General features: G+C 33.0%; 3 protein-coding genes across 3 annotated transcripts; 2 read left to right on the top strand and 1 right to left on the bottom strand.

Moving 5' to 3' along the window:
* Positions 1 to 304: 304 nt before the first annotated feature.
* Positions 305 to 3561, top strand: LOC108200856 (ACT domain-containing protein ACR4). The gene is made up of 8 exons (XM_064085636.1): positions 305 to 444; positions 986 to 1058; positions 1144 to 1189; positions 1300 to 1414; positions 1546 to 1613; positions 1693 to 2286; positions 2404 to 2508; positions 2887 to 3561. The coding sequence occupies exons 1-8, from the start codon at positions 441 to 443 to the stop codon at positions 3226 to 3228; spliced, it is 1347 nt and encodes a 448-aa protein (XP_063941706.1). The 5' UTR covers positions 305 to 440; the 3' UTR covers positions 3229 to 3561.
* Positions 3562 to 14790: 11229 nt separating this feature from the next.
* Positions 14791 to 18586, top strand: LOC108200414 (uncharacterized). The gene is made up of 5 exons (XM_017368550.2): positions 14791 to 14907; positions 15291 to 16296; positions 17405 to 17527; positions 17641 to 17775; positions 18325 to 18586. Exons 1-5 carry the CDS (start codon positions 14888 to 14890, stop codon positions 18466 to 18468), a joined length of 1428 nt encoding a protein of 475 aa, XP_017224039.1. The 5' UTR covers positions 14791 to 14887; the 3' UTR covers positions 18469 to 18586.
* Positions 18587 to 21022: 2436 nt separating this feature from the next.
* LOC108200812 (agamous-like MADS-box protein AP1) lies at positions 21023 to 25180 on the bottom strand. Its single transcript, XM_017369070.2, has 9 exons — positions 25026 to 25180; positions 24667 to 24868; positions 22655 to 22733; positions 22479 to 22543; positions 22291 to 22390; positions 22125 to 22166; positions 21682 to 21723; positions 21439 to 21551; positions 21023 to 21359 (listed from the first exon to the last, which is right to left on the bottom strand). The coding sequence occupies exons 1-9, from the start codon at positions 25162 to 25164 to the stop codon at positions 21257 to 21259; spliced, it is 885 nt and encodes a 294-aa protein (XP_017224559.1). The 5' UTR covers positions 25165 to 25180; the 3' UTR covers positions 21023 to 21256.
* Positions 25181 to 25487: the final 307 nt, after the last annotated feature.

The raw sequence follows: 25487 nt of genomic DNA, 5'->3' as shown, positions 1-25487 counted from the left end.
AAATTTTCGAGTCCGTAACATTTTCCAAATAATAATATCCGATCGAAGAGGTCATTGATTACAGTACTAAAGTAGTAATTCACCCTTACCTGAAAAGAGGAAATGAAATTACGAAGTTGGGATCAACGAGTACACACAAACACAATCTTATGTTTAAAGTGATTGCAGATATTACAATATCATAGACTCGTGCTTACATGGTTTTAAATTCACTGTGCACGCACATCAGTAAAAATTTCAAACAAGGTAAAAAATAGTATATATTAAATAATAAAACGTATCTATATATTGGGTGAATTAAGAGATTTGGAGGGACCAAACATACCATTTCTTTCTTTTACAGTCCTACTTGCCCTTGTTATAAACCCCCGTGCCTAGCTTTTTAGTGCACAGAATCAGAAAGTGTTGGTGACCCAGATCAAGATTCTTCAAGAACTCTAATGGGTATGTCTCTTTTTCATCTTTTCTCTCGTTTTGTGTTCTTCCCTTTTTGGGATTTGAGGCCTTGATGATGTTTTTGTGTGTTATTTTTGTTGTTAAATGTTTGGATTAAGGCTAAAATGGTTGGTATTTTATGTTTGTTGTGTAAAAATTTGATTTTTATGATGAGATTATGAGAATGAGAATGAGAATATCTTGGGTTTTGAGAATTTGAGTAGTTAGAAGGTGTCAAATCTGTGGTTTGTTATTGTTATGTTATGGTACAGTATAGTATGGTATGGTACTTTGTATTTTGAGTTTTTTGGTGGGTGCCCATTTAGAAAAGAGGGCCAAGCACCCTTTTTTGGTAGCTTAAGGCTTCCTAATTGGCCATTCTTGTGTGCTGGATTCTTCTGGTCCTATTTCAAATCTTCATGATTGGTCAGTTTGAGTTTCATTATGTTTTTTGGTAACTTGTTTTGCACTTCTTTTCAGTCATTCCTTATTCTTTAAGTGATTGGTGATCTTGATTCTGTATAAATAACATCTATTTTTGTTGGTTTAGAGCACTGTATGAGCTTTTCACAAGACATGGATGATGAGTATGAGAAACTTATAAGGAGGATGAATCCACCCAGGTAGCTATAATCTTTCTGTTCATAATCTTATTTTTTATGCATAGCCTAACTAAAATTTACTGAACTTTGTTACTTGTATTTGCAGGGTTGTGATTGATAATGAGTCCTGCAAAAATGCTACTGTTATTCAGGTATGTCTTTTTTTAAATTCTGTCTGTGTACCCTCTTGTCATTAATGGTGTTTTAGTTTTAGTGTTTTTCACTATTTATTCTGACTTTTATTATATGTAATATGGTGCAGGTGGATAGTGCTAATGAGCATGGAATACTATTGGAAGTTGTTCAAGTTCTTACTGATTTAAACCTTACCGTTACTAAAGCTTACATATCTTCTGATGGAGGCTGGTTTATGGATGGTATTTGACGATATTTCCCTTAATTATCCCTGTGTTTATCTGCAGATAACATCGATCTCTTCCTCTTGAGCACCGTTATAATGTTATGGTAATGTTTATATTCAAGATTCTAACTTTTATTTTTGGGCCAGTGTTCAATGTGACTGATCAAGATGGGAACAAAGTCACAGATGTTGAGGTTTTGGATTATATTTATAAGGTGAGCTGTTTAAAATCTTGCTTTATATGTCTTCTAATTTCATAAATGAACCTTCTAATTTGTTTGAATTCATTGTCAGGCACTTGGACCAGATTCAGATTTTGGCTACTCTATTAGAAGATCTGTGGGGGTTAAGTCTGCAGTGGATCATACTGCCATTGAGTTAATAGGGTGTGATAGGCCTGGGTTACTCTCTGAGTTGAGTGCTGTTCTAACTCATCTCAAATGTAATGTGGTAAGTGCTGAGGTGTGGACACATAACACTCGGGCTGCAGCTGTGGTGCAAGTTACTGACGAAGAAACAGGAGGTGCAATCACTGATTCCGAGAGGCTATCGGTGATTAAGCAATTGCTATGTAATGTTCTTAATGGAAGCAATAAGTCAAGGAAAGCTAAGACTGTAGTGTCTCATGGGATCACACACACTGAACGAAGGCTTCACCAGATGATGTTTGCTGATCGAGACTATGAAAGAAATAGTGATGAACCTTTGGAAGATAAATCAAGGCCGGAAGTGAACGTTATTAATTGGTACGACAAAGATTACTCGGTGGTCTCAATCCGGTGCAAGGATAGGCCTAAACTTATCTTTGATGCAATATGCACTTTGACAGACATGCAGTATGTTGTTTTTCATGGCAATGTTGATGCTTCAGGACCAGAGGCTCACCAGGTTTGTCATTTTCAACTTGTTCACTGTCCATAAACATTTGTTTATTTCAACAAAATAGTATAGGCTTAGATAGCAATTTTATTATATTATGCCGACTGATATAACTTTAATTAATAGGAATACTGTATCAGACATATTGATGGATCCCCTGTAAAATCTGAAGCAGAGAGACAAAGGGTTGTCCAGTGTCTTGAAGCTGCAATTGAGAGAAGGGTGTCTGAGGTGAGCCAGAAATAGTTATAAAGATTCCTGATTTTGTTAAGCCACTTGCACAATGTTTTTATTAGATTATGTCGTATTATTAGCGTAGCTTTATATCATTTAGTGTTATTGTCATCTTAAGTTGTCACTCTGAGTCATTGAGTTCTTTAATTGGTTTCTGCTTTCATTCATCCAATTTTTTATTGCATATTGATGTTGTAATGTGTGTCATCTACTTATTTTGATGGGAACCTGACTATATCATTACAATTAATTTTGATAGTAAAACAAATAATCATTAGCGAAAGAGACATGCCCGAAGCGTTGTCTTCTTGTTGTTTTTCTTTCACAAGGAAAGCTTCTTGCATTATTTTGAATCATCTCATTTTTTTAATTCAGGGTTTGAAGCTAGAATTATGCACAACAGACAGAGTCGGACTGCTTTCTGATGTCACTAGGATCTTCCGAGAGAATAGCCTCACTGTCACCAGAGCTGAAGTTGCAACTAGGGGAGGAAAGGCCGTTAACACTTTCTATGTTTGTGGAGCATCTGGCTATCCTGTGGATAGCAAGATAATCGACTCTATCAGGCAATCAATCGGACAAACCATACTCAAAGTGAAAGGCAACACCAACGAGTTAAATCAAACTACACAAGAATCTCCTACCAGGTTCCTCTTTGGGGGTCTTTTCAAGTCAAGATCCTTTTGCAATTTCGGCTTGGTTAGATCTTACTCCTAAGGTTACTTATTACTGTCCGCTCCCTTGTAAATAGAAAGCCTTATAGTCGCACAACTTGCTAGCACATTAACGGAACTTTCTAGGTTTCTAGGGCGTTTAATCAAGGCTTAAGATCAGAAAGCAGAAAATCGCTAGATAATCATCTAGTTCTTGTACATATTGTTAGTTTCGCATTGTAGTTGGAAAGTGCTAGAATGTGTTCAAGGCAATCGTTGAATACATAGCTGATAGCACCATCTAAAGCACCTAGTTCAAGTTATGGTTATGTAGGAAGACAGAATGATCTGTAAATAGCAATATCTTCCTCCTATTTTATGTATTGATCTTCAGTCATTTGTATTGTTATGTATTTCCGATGGTTGTTCTAAGCATAGTTCCAAAAATTTAGAACCCGGTCGACCGATTAATCTCCTGCAATGTGACTCAATGTGACTTCCAGATTTGATTTTTAAAATCCGATTAATCACTATAAATTCATCTTAAATGATATGTTATATGGTAGATTAAACTAATATATTAATTATTATTATAATATGTAAAATTCTTATTCCGATTAATACCTTATCGTGCGATTAATCTAATCAATCTCTCTATCCAATAATCTCCATTTCCGTTTTTTACAACCATCTTGGACATAATATTGCCATCTTTTGTGCAAGATGTTGAAGAATCATGCACATTGGTTAATGTCAATTCCAAATCAAACCTAGTTGGAAACTATTTTGATGTTGATTCAAGACAACATTATCATTCACCATACTACATTACTACAATTAAAATGAGCCATAACTGCAATGCACATTGGTTAATGTCAATTCCAAATCAAACCTAGTTGGAAACTATCTTGATGTTGATTCAAGACAACATTATCATTCACCATACTACATTACTACAATTAAAATGAGCCATAACTGGTGGGGTTGGCTGCTGTCATATCACTAGGCAAGAGCCACACATAGGACCATAATTTTTAGAACCATACTCCCTCCGTCCCAATGAATTGTATACAATTTCCTTTTTGAGACGTCCCACCAATTGTATACATTGCAAAAGTAGTAAATTTTTATAATATAAAACATCATTACACCAACTACTTTCTTCCACTATCTCCATTCTATAATAATATAAACACTATTACACCCACTACTTTCCTTCACTATCTCAAATCTATAATTAAATATAAATGGGTCCCACCACTATACTCACTTTTCACCTAATTTTATTCATTTTTTATCCTTTTTCTTGGTCTCCGTGTCCCAGCCATTTGTATACAAATGACCGGGACGGAGGGAGTAATAAAAATCGCTTACAACAATCTAATTCTTGTGAATAATGTAACAAGGAGGCAGAACTTTAGGTGCAAGATTTCTCTTTTTCTAAACCAAATCCAGTGCCATCCCTCTCACAATCTATATCCTATAGGTCCATCAACACCTACTCACATGTATATCAGTTTCTTCACATCTATGATTAGCAATTTTGCTTTAGCCAGTGAGTGCTGTGAGTGTGGGGTGCTGCCACGTGGTCTTGGTGGTTCCACATCAGCTGAATGTCAGCAATGATGTATGACACACTGAGTGTTCCTCTGTAAAACTGTAAACCCTCTCATCCTTTGGAAAATTGCTCTATCAATCAAATCAATTACTTAAGGAAGATATGGTATCTCTTGTTAGGTCATTAGTTCATAGAATTACCAGCATATCATCTACCCCAACCCCAATCAAACAGAGTACATGGATGGAAATTTGGATTTTCAGTTAAAATTTAGTAAAATTTTGATTTCAGCACTAATTGTTTTCAAAAAAATGTATCTCCATCGTCTCAGAATCTTGATTTCATAATTAGGTTTGTCTAGTTTGTGCCCATGATTCCATGAACACATGCTAAGCACAAACATTTATAAAATTGGAGGGTTGAAGGGTTTTGATTGGTGTGGTTGTTGTAACTGCAGGGGAATCCACTATTATTAAAAAAGATGAGCCAATAGAAACCATCCAAATTCATAAATTTTGGTGCTTAGTGTGATAGAAAAACCGTTCATAATTATATAATATTACATCCATTATGATGTACGCAGATTTAAAAAACATGACTTTTTACTTATATTATACATCAATTGTTATACAAAGAGAAGCGAGTGACGTTGAGTTGACGCCTCTATAACAATTTCAATCCATCTTTCTAATTTTGTTAAGAGGTAATTGCATATCGCACCCCCTAAGTATCGTTTAAAAACGATAGAGTACTGATACTTTAAGAAACTCAACTCGCACCTCTTATATTTACTTCTCAAAACTGATATGCACCCCCTGCCGTTAACTTCCGTTAACTCAGTGCACTCCGTTAAGTCAGTATATATATAATTGCAATTCGGACCCCCTAACTTACGTTCAAAAACGATATTGTATCCATATTTTTGAAAACTCGAATCGCACCACCTATTTTTACATCTCAGGAACGATACGCACCCCCTCCGTTAAATTCCGCTACCTTCCGCTAAAATTCTCCCCCGTCTCAATTTACTCCCTTTTGCTTTTTGAGCAGTTAAATTGACTAATTTTTTACCAACTATTTGAAAATATGTATTTATAATTTTAGAAAATAGAAATTTACATATTAAAATACACTAGATACCTCTATTAAAACAGGCTAGAAAGTATATTTTAATATGTAACTTTCTATTTCCTAAAATAATAAATAAATATTTTTTTAATAGTTGGTCAAAAATTAGTCAATTTGACAAGGGACATGTAAATTGAGACAGAGGAGTATTTTAACAGAAGGTAACGGAATTGAACGGAGGAGATGCGTATTGTTGTAAAGATAGGTGGTGAGATTTGGGTTTCCAAAAGTACAGGTATAATATCGTTTTTGAACGTAAGTTAGGTATAATGTGCTTTTTATATAAGTCTCTTGTCGTTTAATCAAAAAAGTAAATCTAGCCTATTTTAATAGAGGTATATAGTAAGGGGTCCGAATTGCAATTACCTCTATTATTTGTGAAATTCGGACCTTCTATTATTTGCGAAAACAAATAGACTAGATTTACTTTTTGATGATATTTTTTTTTAAATTTTTGTTTAGTTAAGTTATCCCCAAATCAAAATGATTTTACATATTGAATGATTTTAAATTTTTAGTGACATGTGTATTAGGTACTTAAAATATACACTATTTTAAATATAAAAAATAAATATCATGTGATATTTATTATAAATAATACATAAATTTATCTATTGGTTAAAATATATAAATTTTAATTATTTTGTTTGGAAAAATTGATCAAAAAAATTTAAAAAAATATCATCAAAAATTAAATCTAGTCTATTTTAATATGTAACTTTCTATTTTCTAAAATAATAAATACATATTTTCAAATAGTTAGTAAAAAATTAGTCAATTTAACTCTTCAAAAAGCAAAAGGGACATGTAAATTGAGACGGGCGAGAATTTTAACGAAGGTAGCGGAATTTAACGGAGGGGGTGCGTATCGTTCCTGAGATGTAAAAATAGGTGGTGCGATTCGAGTTTTCAAAAATATGGATACCATATCGTTTTTGAACGTAAGTTAGGGGATCCGAATTGCAATTATATATATACTGATTTAACGGAGTACACTGAGTTAACGGAAGTTAACGGCAGGGGGTGCATCTCGGTTTTGAGAAGTAAATATAAGAGGTGCGAGTTGAGTTTCTTAAAGTATCGGTACTCTATCGTTTTTGAACGATACTTAGGGGGTGCGATATGTAATTACCTCTTTTTGTTAAACTTTTGAATCTTAAATATGGAAAAACAAGCTCCGCCCTTTTTATTTTGAATATGTCGGAAGGAATTTTGTAATGAGTCGGAAAGATCCCGCTGAAAAATCAAAATTACCCTTTTTCAATTTAGAACCTGTTGGACAAAAAACTTTAAATAGTAGGAAAGACGATGTTGAAAAATATTTGTTGGAAGAAAGTTTTCCAATAATAATATAGAAAAATCAAAATTATTTTTAGAATTTATTACAAGTTAGTCTAGGTATGTCAACAATAGGTTAACAGTAAAAATTAAGAAACACTCATTTAAATTTAGTTGTAAATAAATTAATAATTATTTTAAATATTATAGAATGTTTTGTACAAATTTATTTAATTCAATATAATTATATAAAGAAGAAGCGTTGAGCTAACGTCTCTTTGATAATTGTTTTTTCTAAGCTTTCTGAATGTTTGAATATTAAAAATAAAATTATTATAATTCAATATTTTTTATTTTTTTTAGATAAACTATCATAATTCAATATAATTATATAAAGATGAAGGCAGGAGATTGTGGGGTGGTGCGTTTTGTCGCGGCAAAAGGATGAGGTGTAGTGCGGGTGATTTAAGGAGAGATGGTGAGTAGAGGTCGGAGGTTGCAGTCATTCGTGGGTCTGTTGTGGGGTTAGAGGTTTCATCGTCAACGACGGGTGATAAATGAGTTATATGGTTGGGGGAGAGAGGCCGACGACGGCGATGGTGATAGTGAGGTTACGTTGTTGTCGTAATACGAAGCACATCAGCAATAATTTTAATAGGTTGTAATTTCTTATGTTTTTAAGAGTATTTTTAAATTTTATTTAAGATTTAATTGAGGATACATTAACGTTTGATTAACAGATGTTAACGGGTGGATATGACACACAACGTTAGAATGATATAAGTGCATCAACCAGAAACCAAAAACATTTTGTGTATCATTTAAAAAAATCAAAACTATAAGTGTATCATTGAGAATTTCCTAAAATCTATATATAATATCTGATAATATTTCTTTTATTTATAAATTTATTTTAAAAAAATATTATAATATCTTTTATGAAGTGGGATTTATAAACAATTTACTATGACAGTATCTTGACATCACTTCCGCAGATGAGAAGATTCAATGTTGTTTTTTCAACTAATGCTGGGACAAACACTACATGTGGATTCTCCGACTTGATTCCTGCGGTTTTGGTCCAAAAATAAACTAAAATATTCATATCACATAGTAAAATACAATAGACATGCACAGAGCTCATAGTCTCAGACTTAAATATAATTGTTGCTTGGACTAGTCAAAACCAACTAACTCCAGTATTCTAAATTTCAACCAATATCTTTGTCTTGGGAGTTGTTCCTATACAGTTAGTTAACTTAGGTAGGCATCTGCATAACAACATTATGTACGTATTGCTCCTTGCCCATTTAAATATACATTATTTTCTTGACATATTTCTTTTTTTTCATATTTAAACTTTTATTTTAAAAAATTCCAAAAGATATTATAAAATTATATTTCGCAAGAGTAATGTGTGCGAATACTAGTTGCATCTTGTGTAATACAGTATAGAAATACTGACGGGGTGATATGTTAAAGTAAAGGAGAAATGGCATGTGCAATTTCTGAACATGTTACTGATAACTTTGCAGTGTTTACTGATTCCCCAGTCACATGGTGACAATTGTTTTCAATTACTACCTCCGTCCCATTTTATATGAACGGATTTGACTTTCACGGAGATTAAGAAAAAGATAGTAAATATAGTTGAAAAGTGTGTAAAGTGGTGTGACCTATCAATATTTAATAGATTTGAGATAGTGGAGAAAAGTAGTGGGTGTAATAGTGTTTATTTAATAATAAGAGAGTATAAAATATAGAGTTAGTGGGTGTAATAGTGAAAAGTAGTGTTCAAAAATAGTAAGTATTCTAAGTTCATTTTTTTTGGGACGTCCCAAAAAGGAAATGAGGTCACATAAAATGGGACGGAGGGAGTATTTTCTTTGGTGTTTATAGCTTTCAATTTTTTATAAGCTCTATAAATAAATTGTATCGAAATATAATAAATCGCATCGTGAATTTTTTTTTAATAAAATTTATCATCTAACCAATCATGCAAGCATAATTCCGGACGTTGAGACGATAAAATTTAAATGAATAAAAAAATACTCATAAACAAAATCAGGTAACAGCTTCTAAAGTATCCTGAAAAAAATAATACACCAAACAAAACATAAAATCAATATAGAAGAAAAACATATATATATATATATAAGCTCATGATCAAATACAAACCACCCTCTAAATGAAAACTAAAAACCACAGCCCAATCCAATCAAATACCAGCCCAGCCCAATTACTTTAACCTATCCACTTTCTAAACAGTCTGCTAGCGTGTTTTCTAGAAACTAAACCAGTGATATACACGCACGGTACATACAACATAATTAACACTCACACCAGAACCCCCATCTCTTTCGTGTTAATCGTCTTCTTCTCTCTAAGTCTGCTAATTAAGAGTGTTTCCATGAAGTTCTAAGTAATTAGTCTGTGTTTTGAAGTCTAATTGAACAAATCACTAATTTTATAAGAGAAATCACTAGTTTTTGGAACACAATCACTATTTCGCAAAGGGAAAATCACTAATTTCTGAAGTGCATATCACTAATTTGTACAGCAGAAATCATCTCAACAGGTATATTAAAGCTTTACCAACGTTATAATCCACGAGAGAGAGAGAGAGAGAGAGAGATGATCAGGCGAGGGGACGGGAAAGGATGGAGGTGGTGATGGCAGAGAGAGGATGGAGGTGATGATGACGAAGAGTGGGCGAGGATGTTGATGGAGGGAGGGGCAGAGTTGTTGAAGATGATGGTGAAATCAGGGCGGTAGTGTTGGCCTGGATGTGACAACGGAGGTGGAGATCTGTGAAGGTGGTGGAAGAGGCGGTGAAGGTGGGGTGGACGTTGTTGGTAGTGATGGTGGAGGCGGAGTGGAGAGATAGCGGTCGTGAACGAGGCGGCAGGAGGTGGCAGATGTAAAGGGAGCAGCGGACATGGAGTTGCCGAGAGTGAAGATAGAGTTTGAGAAGATGGAGGTGGAGGTGGGGTTGTTAAAAGATTTAGTGATATTGTGTTTATAATTTAGTGATATTACAGCATGGTTTTTAGTTTGTAGAATAAGAGGGTTTGTAGTGGAGTATCACTCTCTATATATATATATATATATATATATATATATATATATATATGAGGTTTGTAGTGGAGTGGCACTCTCTATATATATATATATATATATATATATATATATATATATATATAGGGTTGCACTCCACACAGAACACTTTAAAAAAAGAACAACACAGAACACTGTCATAACACTTCATTTTTCACAAATAATTATTTGTTAAGGTTATAACTACATAGCTAAACACTAATTAAACTTAATATATGAAATCTAACATTTAAACTCATCCAAATTATTGATATGAAATATTATAGAATCCAGAACAGAATCCAGAATAGAATCCAGAATAGAATCATATAAATATATTTTTTGCACGATTATTTTACATAGAATCATGTTATTTTTAATAAATATTTATTATTAAACATGGTGGATACTATTATCATTCATAATAAAACGTTATTCAGCTTAAAATTTGAATTTAATTCAAGTTTTAGATGAGTTTCTATATTTGATTCTAAAGTGTTCTGTGTTGTTCTTTTTTTAACAGTGTTCTGTTTTGAGCAATGGCCTATATATATATATATATATATATATATATATATATATATATATATATATATATATAGAAAGAGAGAGAGGGAGTTAAGTTCTATAGAGTATATATAAACATTGGAGTATTGGAGTACAAATTATAATTTTTTAGTTTAATCATAAATAATATCTCTGATTATCCAAATTTATATATAATTTATCATTTATAAGTAGTATTAAACATAATTGTCAATTAATCATCAATATATTTCAACTTTAACAAGTATTAAGATTGTTGTTCTGCTTATAAGTTATATTGCAGAACATAATGTCCTACGATTTATAAAAGTAATTGTTCTATCTTTTGATTACAATGTTTATCTTGTAGAACATAATCTGCAGGTTGTCGGATGTTTACAAATATTGTAGAACACAAAAAATGAAGATTTTGGATGATTAGATTATATTGTATGAATCTTGTACTCCAATACTCCAATATTTTTTATACTCCATAGAACTTGACTCTATATATATAAATATATATATATAATTAATATAAAAATGATAGTAAATCTAATAAAAAACAAAAACAAAAGAGTATATATATCAAAAATAGAGAGGGAAATAAAATAATATAGAAGTATTAATTAAACTCTAACCAAAGGAAAATTCTTTGGTTAGACACATAAAATTTAATAATTTATTTAAGGAATAAAAAATAGAGTTTAAAAAATAATTAAATATATTATATGCTCCTGAATATAGTAATTTTTTATTATAATAATTAAATAAAAGATGATTTTTGACAAGCGAGGGAGAAAAATGAGATAAAGAGAGTAATAAATATTCAGTTATTGAAAGAAAATCTGGGATGATTTACTGTTCTTGCATAGGAAAAAGATAATATACTCCCTCCGTCCCAAAATAGTTGTCATATTTGGTTTTGTGCCGATCAAATTGATTAAAGTTTGACTGAAATTTATTAATATTTTATCAATTGACAAAATAAAAAAAATATGTCACCGGAAATAACTTTTAATCTATTTTAAGATGTAATTTTCAGTTTTTTAAAATAATGAGCGATTGACTTATAAATTTTGGTCAAAACTTAATCAATTTGACCAACAAAAATAGAAATGTGACAACTATTTTGGACGGAGGGAATACAATTTAAATCTCGAGACGATGTAGATTGGATTATTAAAAGAAATCTATATTTCTGGTCAGGTGCAATGTTTCCGACCCTTACGAGAAAAGTTATTGGTATAAGATCTTTTTCCAAATTATTTATAAATACGTGTAACTCAATCTTATTAGTTTGATTGCAAATTTGTTACTATTTGTTAGTAACATTTCGTTAGACAAGTATAAAAATTAAAGTTGTTGTGAAAACAAAGCTAAAAAGTTTGATTAAAAATTATAAATCTATTTTTTTTAAAACCTAAATCTTGATATTATAAAAACATTTTTAGCACGTGATATGAAAGTGAGACAATTAGAATGGCCGAGATCATCTACGAGTCTTGGGTGGTCCAAACTCAAGCCCGATTTAAGGGCCCGGCCTGAAATTCTTGTTCTTGCTGCTTGATAATGGGCTTTTACGACATAGGTTTCAGTTTTCATCTAAAAATCCCTATATTTACGTGATATACGGGGGTGTTTGGCAACTACTTAAAAGCCAGCTTCTGGATTTATAGGTTAGAAACACTTATTTCGTATCGTTTGTGTAAAAAGTCAAGAAGAACATATAAAAAGCTAAGAATACCGACTTTTGTTTCATGACTTCTACTTCTTTCTCAAACACTTTAATCACTTATAAGTCTTAATTTGTTTTTAACTTCTATTTCACTTCTTTACTTTAAAAAAAGCACTTATTTTAAACTCACCAAACGGCCCCATAATTTAATTTAGCGGTTTCAAAAGTGAGTACCCCGGTGTCAATTCCAGTGAGGAGATTGAAGAGGAGGATTTCACTGTATGTATTGCGGAGGTCTGCGTCCCACAAACTAATATCTTTAAATAATTGAGTTCTATCATTCAGCTTCATGATGATACTTCTACAAGATGTGATGCATGGTATTTGGACATGATGACTTCACTGGAGGGCTGCTACTTGGTGTGTTTTGTGATAAAAGTATAACTTTGAAGTTGAAGAGTTGCTATCCAATAGCAATCAGACCGTCATTACTATATGGTTCTGAGTGCTGGTCATTGAGAAAGGCTCAAGAGTGTATGCTAGAGACAATAGAAATGTGTATGTTCATGATAGTCATATACCATATGTTACTTTTTGACGTCTTTTAGGTGTTGAGTCTAGCAAGGGAAGGACATTTACATTGAAATGTACACGTTCGACGCAATGTAATTCAGCACTAGTTGGAAGAGTTGAACACATATCGGTTCCGGGCAAGATAAAGAGAGATCGGCCTAAGTCTCACAAGCGGTATGACATTAGCAGGGCTGGTCCTGAGAATTATAGGGCCTTGTGCGAATTTTTTTTTTGGGCCCTTTTATAAAATATATTAATTATATTTTTAACTTATTTAAAAATATTATTCATATTTAAATTCAAATTAATATATAATTATATAAAAAAATTTTGAATTAGCAAATTTATTATGAAGCTCAGAAAATTGAAACAGGATGTTAAATGATAATACTAAAGTTTGGATTAAAAAATAAAAAATTTCATATAGTTCTTAATTTAGAGAAATGAAAGACTTGAGAAATAGAATGGGAAATTAAAAAAATTGTACTCGAATAATACAATGACAAACCTTAACATTATTTTATAATAATAAAATTTTAATTTTTTTTAAAGTGTGTTAAATGAGGGCATTATTGATAAGAAAATGAAAATTATTCTCTATAAAATTAACAATTATAAAGAGTAAGCATGTAAATTTTAATTAAATTTATATGTCCAAACTACTTAAAACTAATAAAAAATATAAAATAATTTTAAGTTAAGTGGGGTTGGCTGCTCGCAAGCCTGAAACATATGATAAAAACTAAAATTTATATATAGAACTAGGCATGGGCACCTTACTCTAAAAAATATTTTGGGCCCTTGGCTCCGGTGGGCCTAATGCGGGAGCACTGGCTGCACCGGGCCAGGACCGCCCCTGGACATAAGAATGATCGAAGACGGCGTATTAAAGTGGTTCAGTTTCGGTGTCGTGACTTACAGAAGTTTTAAGTGTTATGACATTGTGCTTTAATGAAAAGGCTTAGATCATTCATTGACATAGAATTAGCGACAAAAGAGGTTATGAGTGTTATACTTTGACGAAAAGGATCAGATTATTCATTGACATATGAATTCGTGATAAATGTGAGTCCCATGTGTTAGAAATCATGGTCAAAGTACTATTTACGTTTATCTCACCCAAAATTTTGTCTTACACTAAATCGGGGTCTTCACGGAAATAGCATCTCTGTTCTTTTGCTCTCTTTAGAATATAAGTGGTGGGATCTGTTGATTTTTAATATATAAAAATAAGATTGTGTAGTATAAGTAGTGTGAAAATGGCAAAAAAGTAGAGAAGTGATGGGACCCATTGATTTTTAATGTATAAAAGGAAGATAGTGAAGTAAAAATAGTGTGAAAAGAGTAGAAAAGTGGATAAATAATAGTACCCATTGACTATTTTTGATAAGTTTTGAAATGTAAAAAATTGAATATGTTACGTCAAAAAAAAAGTGTAAACTAGTTGGGACGGAGGGAATAATATTTAATATCAAATACAAAAGTTTTCAAATTTTAGGAAAAAAGATGATCTCCCAAAATTCTAACAAATTACACTCTTAAATTTCAACATTCCAAGTCGTTTTAATATTTAGCAATCTTGTTCTTGTTTTCTGTCAGGATATTTCACCTTTCCTTTTTATTACATAATGACCATTACAGTTGGAGGAAATAAAAAAAATTATATATTATAATTAAATTTCTGCACTATAATTATTTATGTATTATTTAAAATCTCTCGTATCATGGTACTTTATTTTATCGCAATATCTTTTTTTAATTAAAAAGTTCCAAAAACTAATTAAAAGATTATTCAAACACTTGGGGATAAATTTTAAAGCTTCTCGCACGTAACATCTTATATTCCCCGCAAGCCCTTAAAAGTTAAAACCCCTCTTTTCATATTATATGCTTCCAGGTCGCCTTAGGTAATTTCACTGAAATTTCACTTCGTTTTCTTTGAAATTTTGTTTATTAATCTTCAATTCGATTATATATTGTCCCCAATTACATCAATTTCTTGTTACTGATAGTAATTCTATGTGTATGATCTTTCCGATTTTTTCTAGGGTTTTCAGTTTTTAGAAATATGCGATTACAATTCATGGTCTTCTATTGAGTTTATTAGGAATTCCGGGTCGTTTAGTTTTTAAATAGTCTGGGAACCGGAGAATGTGATTAATTTGTCGAGATTAAATTACACAGCCTATACTATATGATCACTTGTTATTGCGGAAAATGATGTAATTGGGGATTTGTATTCTGATTGTGTTACTGTGTTATTGAATTTTGTGATTTGGGTTTGGTGTAGAAGGATGAGTGGGAAGGGGGTTTATGTGCGGAAGCCGCAGCGGGTTCATCCGAGAGCTTGTTCGGTTGGAAAGACGTTAAAGAGTTGTATGAAGGGGAAGGGGAAGGAAAAGGGGAAGGGGAAGGGGAAAAAAGTAGTTTTTATAGACGTAGAGTGTGATAAGTATGATGATGTTTCCGGAGTATATCGGGGTTGCGGTTCTAGACGTAAAAGGAAGGATGGGAGTTATTCGTATGCAACTGTGATTTGCATTGATGATGATGATGAGGGTTGTGAGGAAACTGTTAGAGGTAATGATTTGGGTAAGGGTAGGTATTTTCGGGGAAGTAGTGCTCCAGTGAAGTTGTCGAAGTGCAAGCGGACTTACTCTGGTAAAGCATCCACAAGTTCTCGTTATGGTTTGGGTACCAAGAGAGGCTTGTCTGATGATGATGTTATTGATATTGAGTTTGAAGGTTCGTCTGGGAAAATTAAGCAGGAATGGGAAAAGGCTTTTCTAAGGAGGAAAAAGGAATATTCAAGTAGTGTTGATCAGGGTGGCACCTCTAAATTTTGTTCTGATAGTCACCAAGATATTGCAACAGGAGATGGGACAGAGAAAGGTAGTGCCAGTGGTGGCTTAGATTCTACAAATCATACTAGTCACAAGGAAGTAGACAAATCTCCCTCAATTCCAATGGATGAAGTCAAGTCGGAAAACAATGCGTGTGATAATGGCTGTGAAGCCTCAAACTTTGATAGGGAAAATAGTACCTGTAATAATCAACCTTCTACAAGTGATCTTGCTAGTCCTAATAGTATTGATAATCGGCATACTGGGACAGTCATGAAGAATAATGAAGATGGTTTCTTGGTTGCGATGGTTGATGGTGCAACCGGTCAATCTTTTGGTGATACAAATAATGACTCTGTATTTTTTAACCGTGAAATGCACAAGGAAACAGATGAATATAGATTCTCGGTAGAGGCAGAGTTGGCAGCTAGGCAGAGAGAACTACAGATTCAGGTATGTTGTTTAGATAGTTTTTCGATGTAGACCTGTATTCCCTTTTCTTATCTTACTATATGTGGAAATTATTTTCAAGTTGCTTGTCTTTTTTTATTTGTACAAAAACAATTGGAGGGGATTTTTCTACTTGAAATTATATCAATTTGCTTTACAAAGCGTCGCCTGAATTCTCAGTTATGCGTTTGAGTAGTCCAATAGAGAGCAGAGAATGGGGACGTGAGGACTTGCAGTCTCAAGGACTTACGATTCTCATCAATTTTAATTAAAAAATTTAAATTAAAGACTTGCATGTTGTGGAACAATTCTATCAATTATCTGCACAGTATGTATTAGCTGTGTAAGTTGTTGGTTTAGATAAATAATTGTATCGGTCTGTAGGTACGGACTAGAGTCTGAAAATATGTAATTGCATACTAGCTCAGATCTGCCTGTAAGTAAGATGAAAATATACTCACTCTTGAGCTAACTTATGGTTTATTTTTTTGGCAAGAAAGTTAAGATTGACAACCCTGTCATATTCCTAATATTCTGTAGGTTTTATTACTTCTTAGGTCTCTGTCTCTGAGGCTTGCATATTTCCTTTTACAGTTTTTGTGATGTGTAATTATTTGCATCTTATGTGTACACATATATCTGCATTTTACACTTTTTTGGTAATATTAAGTTCAGGCCAAGTAGAAATTTTTGGTAACCATGTGAAGTGTACATGCAGAAGTGGACCTAAGATTTACATCCTCGGAGTGCTTAGTAGTACGAATCACTACAAAATAATAAGTTAAATATTGTTCTTCCCTATATTTATTTATGCGATTAGGAATCAAATATTTAACAAAAAACTTTAGGAATCAAAGACAAGTTCAGCATGATTTTAGTTTCAAGATAGAGCAACCATATTATAGGTTTTATTGCCAGCTAAGCTAAGAAATAACATTAAAATATTGAGCAAAGAAAAAAGAAAAAGAAAAGGCATTAAAATAAATTAGATGTAAAGTTTTAGTATCTTTGGAAATTTTAGTAGGGGATACAGTCCACTCTCGCCCACTCTAGGTTTGCCTATATGTACATCGCATTATTTGACTGAAAGTGTGGTTCTCCCTTTATGCAGGCTGAAGAAGCTCAACATTTAAAGAGAATGCGGAAAAGGGAAAAAGCAGAAGCCATGCGCATGTTAGATATGGAGAGAAGGCAAAAGCTACGGGTAGAAGAAATGCGTAAAAATCAAAAGAAGGTATGCACTTGTATATTTTGTTTTTCTTCTAAGAATATGATTATCTTCTTGTTAGCAACTCATGTACCCATTAACTTTCAATATATTCAAATGTTCTTTTATGTGTACTGCAGGATGAGGAGAATTTGCATCTAAAAGAGGTACTGCGAGCTGAAGTTAGGAAAGGCCTTGATAGACTGGAGGCGGCTTCCCATGATATAACATCAATTCTGCATGCTCTTGGAATTAATGTAAATGGCATAAATGGGGTGAGTGCACATTTCCAGTACAATGCATTAGCTTTTTAAAATGGGGCAAGTGAAAACAAACAAATAATCAATTATGTGGGTTAGCATTTCATCAATAATAATCATATATGACCAAATATTAAAATTTAAAGTTAATTATGTTTAGATGTAATAGAATAAAAGAGAGAGAATCAATTTAAGTGCCCTAATGTAAAATAGTTGTTTAGTACAGAAAGTTATTCTAGTGCCTCGCTCTATAATCGGAGGATCCTTACTGAGAGCAGAGTATCTTTCCCCAAGATTCTAATAGAAGCCAATTGTGGAGGGCTTAGAATGTAGAAAAGTTACATTGATCACTAGAAAATGGTGCTTTAATCATCTGCAGATTAAGGCTAGCTAATAAGGAAACAATCACACCATCGATCTTGATATATAATTTGATCAAGAGGAAAAGCTGTAAAGATTTGGAAGATCTCGTATTATTCTGTTTGGTCAAGATGATGATTTAATGTCCCACTTTTATATAAGCTGATAGGCTGTTCAATGTACTAAACTTTGTACTGATTTCAGGTACATGCTGCGTTCAAAAGAGCGTTGTTCACTTTTCACCCAGATCGATCTTCACAGTGCGACATACGCCAACAAGTTGAGGCAGAGGAAAAATTTAAGCTTGTAAACCGTATGAAGGAGAAATATTTGTCAACCTTGCGATGAATACTTCAACTATATGTAAATTATTATACCTTCACTAGGATGGGTTTTTTTTGGTTTAGATGCTTATCTATTATCTATTTCCTGACACGATGAGCTAAAGAATATCTATTGGAAAGGATCCAACTGTGTTTATTCCCCTCCCAGTTAAAAGAAATTATACTTAAATAAAAAATTTGCCAAGCAGTTTTTTTTTTTTTTTAAATAGCTATAATTCTGATATAAGTCTAGTCTTTTCAATGTTAAACAGGCCAAACATGCCTGCCCCGAAAAGATTGGGTACTTTATGAATACAGAAGCTGATTCCAACTTTACATACACTTAGATGTATGTATTAAATCACATATAAACTTTCAGCCACAGCACTATCCTCAGAAATTTCATGATCATTTATTTTTTTTCCAAGATTTTTGGTGATCTAAAAATTATGGGTCTTCCCGACGAAGGGTTTCATCAAAATGAACATGTATGCTTTTATTTTGAATCGATCCAAAATAAGTATTTGATAATCAAATGGAAATGACTCAAGCACAGGTGTGGTTCTCAGGAATCAGAAGGATACAATCATCAAAATATACTCAGGCACGATAAGAAACTTTACATGGAGAGCCAACTAGTTATGGACGATGATTGGTTGGAAAGGTGCTTTTTTGAAAGATGAGAGTAAGGTGAAGCTGGAAACTGATAACTTGAAAGCGTTAAAGGAGTGGGAGGACTGCAAATGATTCTTGAATCCCAATCATGTAAAGGTCATTCAACAGTTTAAATAAAGGAAGAGCGATCTGAACCTTAAAATGGTTGTGAAGCTTATAATAGAAAAGCCAAAATGCTCTCACAAGATAGCTAGAACTAACAAGGTCCATGCAGATGGTTAAACTAAGCAATGGACCCAGCTTACCCATACTACTTGGACTAAAAAAGATTTAGCACATACTTATGTGGATATTGTTTATTTAATAAATATTTATTTATTTTTATAGACATATATACAAACTTAGGGTCTGTTCGGGAGTGCGGTTAAAATTTGTTGTGTTGTCATAACAAGTGCCGAAAAAAATGTTGTTGTAGAAATCAGATAACTTTTGATATTTTTTTATATTTGCTAATTTTTTGTTTTTGATGAGGTTTGATAATGAAATCTGTAACAGCTTTCTGCAAAAGCTGAAAAGCAGCTTTTTCAAAAAGCATAAGAGGACAAGCTTTCTCTAAAAGCAGCTTTCAGCTAAAAGCTACTGTTCGAAAAAGCTGATTTTAGATTTACCAAACAATTTTTCAGCTGTTTTTCAGTAAAAAGCTGTGTTGCTACTTCAATCAGTACCTTAATGTAACAAAAGATAAGTAGCACATCGACATAATATCAAAATTTTGATATTATTTCTAAGATGAGTATGGGAAGTGATTGTGCATTTAAGTTGGAGGAGAAAACAAAAGGACAAAATAAAATGCATGCGTCTTTATAAGCATCTGAGCAGTGAAAAGTACATTGAATCTCACAAGTCATATATATGTGGCTTTCAACTTTCGTTTGCTTAGATACAAAAGCAAGCTATACAAATCCACAACAAATTATCAGCATCAAAGCTGCGAAAAGTGTTATTAATAAGCAAAACTCCCGAACACCAGAACTACCAAATATCAAAATTTGTTACGCATAAAAGTTAGTTTTCAACTAATCAGATGGATGAAAAAGCAGCAGAGCTTGCGGCAGCAACAGGGCTGACGGTAGGGGTTGCAGCAATAGGGATCGCGGTATTAGGGGTTACAATAACAGGGAGCGATCGTAGCAACAGGGCTTGCGGCGAGAGGGTTCGTAGCAGCAGGACTTGCAGCAGTGGTCGTGGGAGGGGTTGCAACAGGCGTTTTAGTAGGAGCTGCAACAATAGATGTTATAGCATCCGAAGTAGGCTCGATATATGATTATGTTGATACTTCTAAAAAATAAGGACTTATTTCGAGAAAAAATCTGATATTTATATAACAATTTTTAGAATTAAGTATTTGCAAGCCATCTAGCTAGCTTTCAGAAGTGTTGCTAGCTTGTAGAATTCCAGTTTTTCCAACAAAAGAAATTAGGAAGTATTGTTTTTTCTTTGTTCGGCCGCATAAGGGGTTGACACGGAGCGTTTGCTACTAGGCTATCCTTGAATCCTCAAAAGGTATATTAGGCGGCTTTAGATATCCTCCAGAGGAAATGGAGAGCTTGAAGGCAATTCCAAAAAAGTTCATTATGTTACTGCAACGGTTGTAGCAGCAGCAGTTGTAATAGGTTGAGCATATTTTACATATCAATGGCTTTATTTTTCCGAAAAAACTGAGGAAAAGATTGAAGTTCCAGGCAGGGACACTTACATTCATGAGGAAGACTATCAGCGGGTCTTGATCCAATATAATTAGATTAGTTATAGTTTGTGAACAGATTTCGCGACTACTAATCATATTGTTCTGTTATATGCTATCCGCTCAATATTTCCTGACATGGCATCGAAGCTAGTTAGCCTAGTTTAAAAGGCCCAGTAAAGATCAGTGTTGGTGAAGATAGCTAAAAGACCACAAAAGCTACAACGTATCCACTATATTGTATTATTGACATTTAGCAGACTGGATAATTTATAGCAGATGATGAAATACACCAATACATTCTTACGAATACTGGAGTAGCTTCGTTTTAAGTTATATTGTGGTTTTTCGCCTTAAGAGCGTACACACTACCATACACACTTAGTGCATCATGTTTATATATATAGAGCAAAATTCATAGTAACTCAAGAAACCTTGGATCCTGGTAGTTGACTCAAGCGAAACATCTGAGGTTGCAGGGATAGTGATTTGGTTCAAGAGTAAGATCTAGGTCATTCCTCGTCATCCCTTGTGATGATTCCCCCTGGAAAGTGCCACTGTTTCACATGTAACATTTTGTATATATTATTCCATGTGATTCGTGTTGAGTAAGTAGTGTTTTGAGAGCATTGTTACCCGATGTTAAGAAAGGGATTTTCCTGAGGCATGAGAAATGTTGACAAATTTGGAGATGGATTTTGCTTCTCCCACTGAGCCTGCTGGACCATTGTCTTCTCCCTTTCCTTGATCTATTTTTTTCCACATCACCAAATTGAGTTTTAATACAAACTTACACATCCGTAAAAGTAATCTGATATACACATTCGTATTTTGTGCATAATTATGGAGTGCAAGTAAAACCAGATCATAACTGTTTACCTTCTTCGTTAATTTGCCATTTTCCTCTTGTATAGCCTTCTCCTGTTTGAGCAAAATAAGAAATCATCTCGATGGTTCACTTAAGTTAACACTAAAACTGTTGTCAGATATCATATGGCTTGATTATTTTTAAAAACATCCTCAAATCATTGAAATCACAAATCGCTCTATACTAATGTCGTACTCCTAATTATGCACACTAGTTCCTTCACATCTCTTTGCCTGGTAAGTTTCTTCGCAACTATATGTTTATAAATTTTACAATCCAAATGCATCATTAGGCTTTCAAGAAAGTTGCAAAAATTTTCAATTATCTACATCTGTAATAGCATTACATTACAAGCTAGGTCATCATTTCCACAGTACCTTTGATCTTCTTATTATTATAGATTAACTTGATGCATATAATTAATCATACATGATGGTGCAGTTAAATTTCTTACCTTTTTCTGAAGATCAGAGATGGACTCGAAAATGAGTTGGTTCTGCAAAAAATTACACACAAACACACATCATCGTCAATAATGTCTCCAATGAAACAAAATGGTTCTCCAGAATAATCAGGTGATTGCTACACAAAAATCATCATCACTTATCAGATTGCCATACCTTTCGGGACCGAATGTGTTTCAGAGCAGTGTCAAGCTGCTGCTCCAAATTCTGAATCTCTTTCAGAGTTAAGGAATCCAGATCCTCTCCCATATAGTGCCTGTAAATATTCACACAATATATTATCTCACCCGTGCTTACTTATTTTCAAGCTAAATATTGATCAGACAACGTTTTAATTAAATTACCTATGGTTTCTTTGTAAGAGATCAATTCTAGCCTTCAGTTTCGTGTACTCGAGAGTCCAGTTTCCCTGTTCAAGTGAACAAATTTAAACAAAATTAATCTTGGCAATGACTCTAATATTTCGAAGTACAAAACAACTGTGCATAGGAGTAAATATTATTTAGTTTTTAAATCATACAGTTGATTCAGGATCATTTGCAATAAGCTGCCTCTCGGCATAAGAGTATCTTTCATACCGCTCCAGGATCTGCTCCATGCTGTTACCAGAAAATATTTAAAACGTTAGCATTCTACAAATTAAATGTTTTCGAAACACAAATTTACAAGCATTCTAACAAGTAACAGTATTATGGTTCGTACACAAAAGACAGTTAAGAGAGTATGATATTTCCGGCCATGAATATAAAATTGCCAATTGGACAGATTAATCATAATAAGGTGTTATCATGGTATTCAATTTTTCCAAATACTATATTATTTAAATAAATAAATAGATTTAATAATTTAAATATTACTATATTATTTTAAGATATCCGATTAATCACTCTGGATAATTCCGCACAGGGACTCAACCAATCAAGTCTGAATCCCGCCATATAACACTTTAACATGAAAATCAAAGAATATATATTGGAAAGGAGTTAAAGGCTGAAAGCAGTAAGGTGTGGCAGCTACTATCGAATATCAGAGCGTCCAAGGTTTCTTTAACCTGAAACGCTTGTCAGTGAATTGTCCGGAAAGCGGGTCACATATAAAACCCGAACAAGGAAACAAACAGAGAAACATATGTAAACTACATACTGAAAAGACAGGTGACAAATGTATGAAATGACTAAGCTGCAGCTTCTTTTTCTCTCAAACAGTTCATTATTAAAGATGCAAACATTAGTTACACTAATCAAGTTGATGTTATGAACATAAGTAAATAGGTTAGCTCTTGTTAATTTGTTAGCTAATGGAACCAGCCAACAGTAATTATGTTAACCAAAAAACTCTCGAACAGTACCTATTTTATTAATTATTTTATAAAAGATTTGACAGGTAAACTATGTTTATCTTTGTAAAAACTAGAAAATTTTAATTCATATAACTAATAGGTAAAATATTCAACATTTAGCATATACACAATGCAAAGAACACACGTGGTCACTAAATTCACTGCAGAACACAAAATTTAAATAATTATATATGCTTATTTAAACTATTAATTGATATTTAGCTATGAAATTAATAAAAAAAATTACTTTAGTAAATTTAATGAAACTGATATAATTATACAGTAACACATAAGTTCTGTATAAGATATCAGATTATATTGCAAATCATAAAACTTTGCATAATTAGGGTTAAAAATTTGTATATAAATTATATATGGACATGTCACATGAAATGCATATAAAGCTATTCTAAAAATTCATTTGTAGCCACTTAACATTAATATTAAATTTAATTAAACTTAAGTTGTAATTAATTTTTTTTTAAATGTATGAAACCAGGAACGCTAGCATTCCATATAAAGGCTTTAAGGAGTGCACAGAATCCAGCAGCCTTAAAATTTGGAATTATATCTTATGTACTAAAAATCAAATATTTTTACTCTTATTCTAATTCTAGTATATATAAAAAAAGAATGAAAATCAGATTCCCTAGCTAAAGGTCTGAGATAAAGTGAGATAAAGTGCAGCTGTACTGTCTTGAAGGAGCAATACCAACGATATGTTAACCACAGCTCAACTTAAAAATAATTTTTAATAGTTGATTATAGAATTAATGTATTATGAGTAGCTAGAAAGTAGCAAGACAGAACCCTAGGACATAAAAAAGGCAAAAACATGAGAACATCAGTGCTTTGCTACTATAGTAGATGCATCCAAGTAAGTTTCATGTATAGATCCTATGGTTTATAGATCTATCTCCAGTTTATCCACCAGATCAAACCTCCTCTTTATCAGATCCACATAATCTACTAGCTCTTTCTTTCAAAGAACATCAAGATATTGTATAGATCTAGTAGTTTTATGTTGTGTGTGGCTAAAACATGGTAAATTATAAATAACCACATAATTAATTAATAACATCAAGGAAACAAGGAGAATTCTCTTTTGTAGCTTTTCTAGGATTTATAAGATCTAGATATATGTATTTGTGAGGTTAGTGACGGAACCAGGATTACGAAACAGATGGACGTACGAAGAGTCGGTGGAGTACTCAAAGAGCTTCCCTTTGGTGGAGAAGACAATAAGGGCAACCTCAGCATCACACAGAACTGAGATCTCATGAGCTTTCTTCAACAAGCCACCTCTCCTCTTAGTAAACGTCACCTGTCTGTTGATTTTATTCTCTATTCTCTTCAACTGCACCTTCCCTCTCCCCATTTCTTGATTTTGTTTCCCTAAAATGAACAAACAAAGACAAGAAAGAGGGAATTCTGTTATTAAAAATACAAGAACTGAGGCCCAGAAACCGAAAACCTAATCTGCAGATCATTCCCTAGACAGAAAAGAAAGGGAGAGAGAAAGAGAGAGCTTGGTAGGGAAAGTATTTCTTACCGAGATGAGATGTGTGAGGGAAATAATTGGAGGGCCTGCTGCTTATATTTGCATCAGATATGGTGATATATGAAAATGCTATTATGCCCCTTATATGATTTGATGATAACATACATGCTGTTCCAAATAGGTTATACATGGTTATGTGTTTGGCATTACTACATGTGGTGCAATTAGAGTAAACAAAGGTCAAGTGAGATATAAAATGCATTATGTTTAGGAAAAAATATCAAATCGGTGACTCGTTCTATTCAAATATATCAAGTAAGTCATCACTTTTCAGTTTGACTCAAATTGGACACTGAAGTACCTCTTTTGTTTAGTCCGTTAGAGTCAAACAAGCGGAAAGGTCGTTTTTAACGTTAAACGTTAAATCAGCAGAAGACTGCCACATAGAGATGAGTTTTCATACAAACTCAAAAAATCCCAGACAAATATATATATATACATGTATATATGTAT

The sequence above is a fragment of the Daucus carota genome, chromosome 9 (genome assembly GCF_001625215.2).
Source record: "Daucus carota subsp. sativus chromosome 9, DH1 v3.0, whole genome shotgun sequence".
Taxonomy (NCBI): domain Eukaryota; kingdom Viridiplantae; phylum Streptophyta; class Magnoliopsida; order Apiales; family Apiaceae; genus Daucus; species Daucus carota.
Note: the sequence above shows the minus strand (reverse complement) of the source record. Positions and strands in the feature narration are given on the sequence as shown.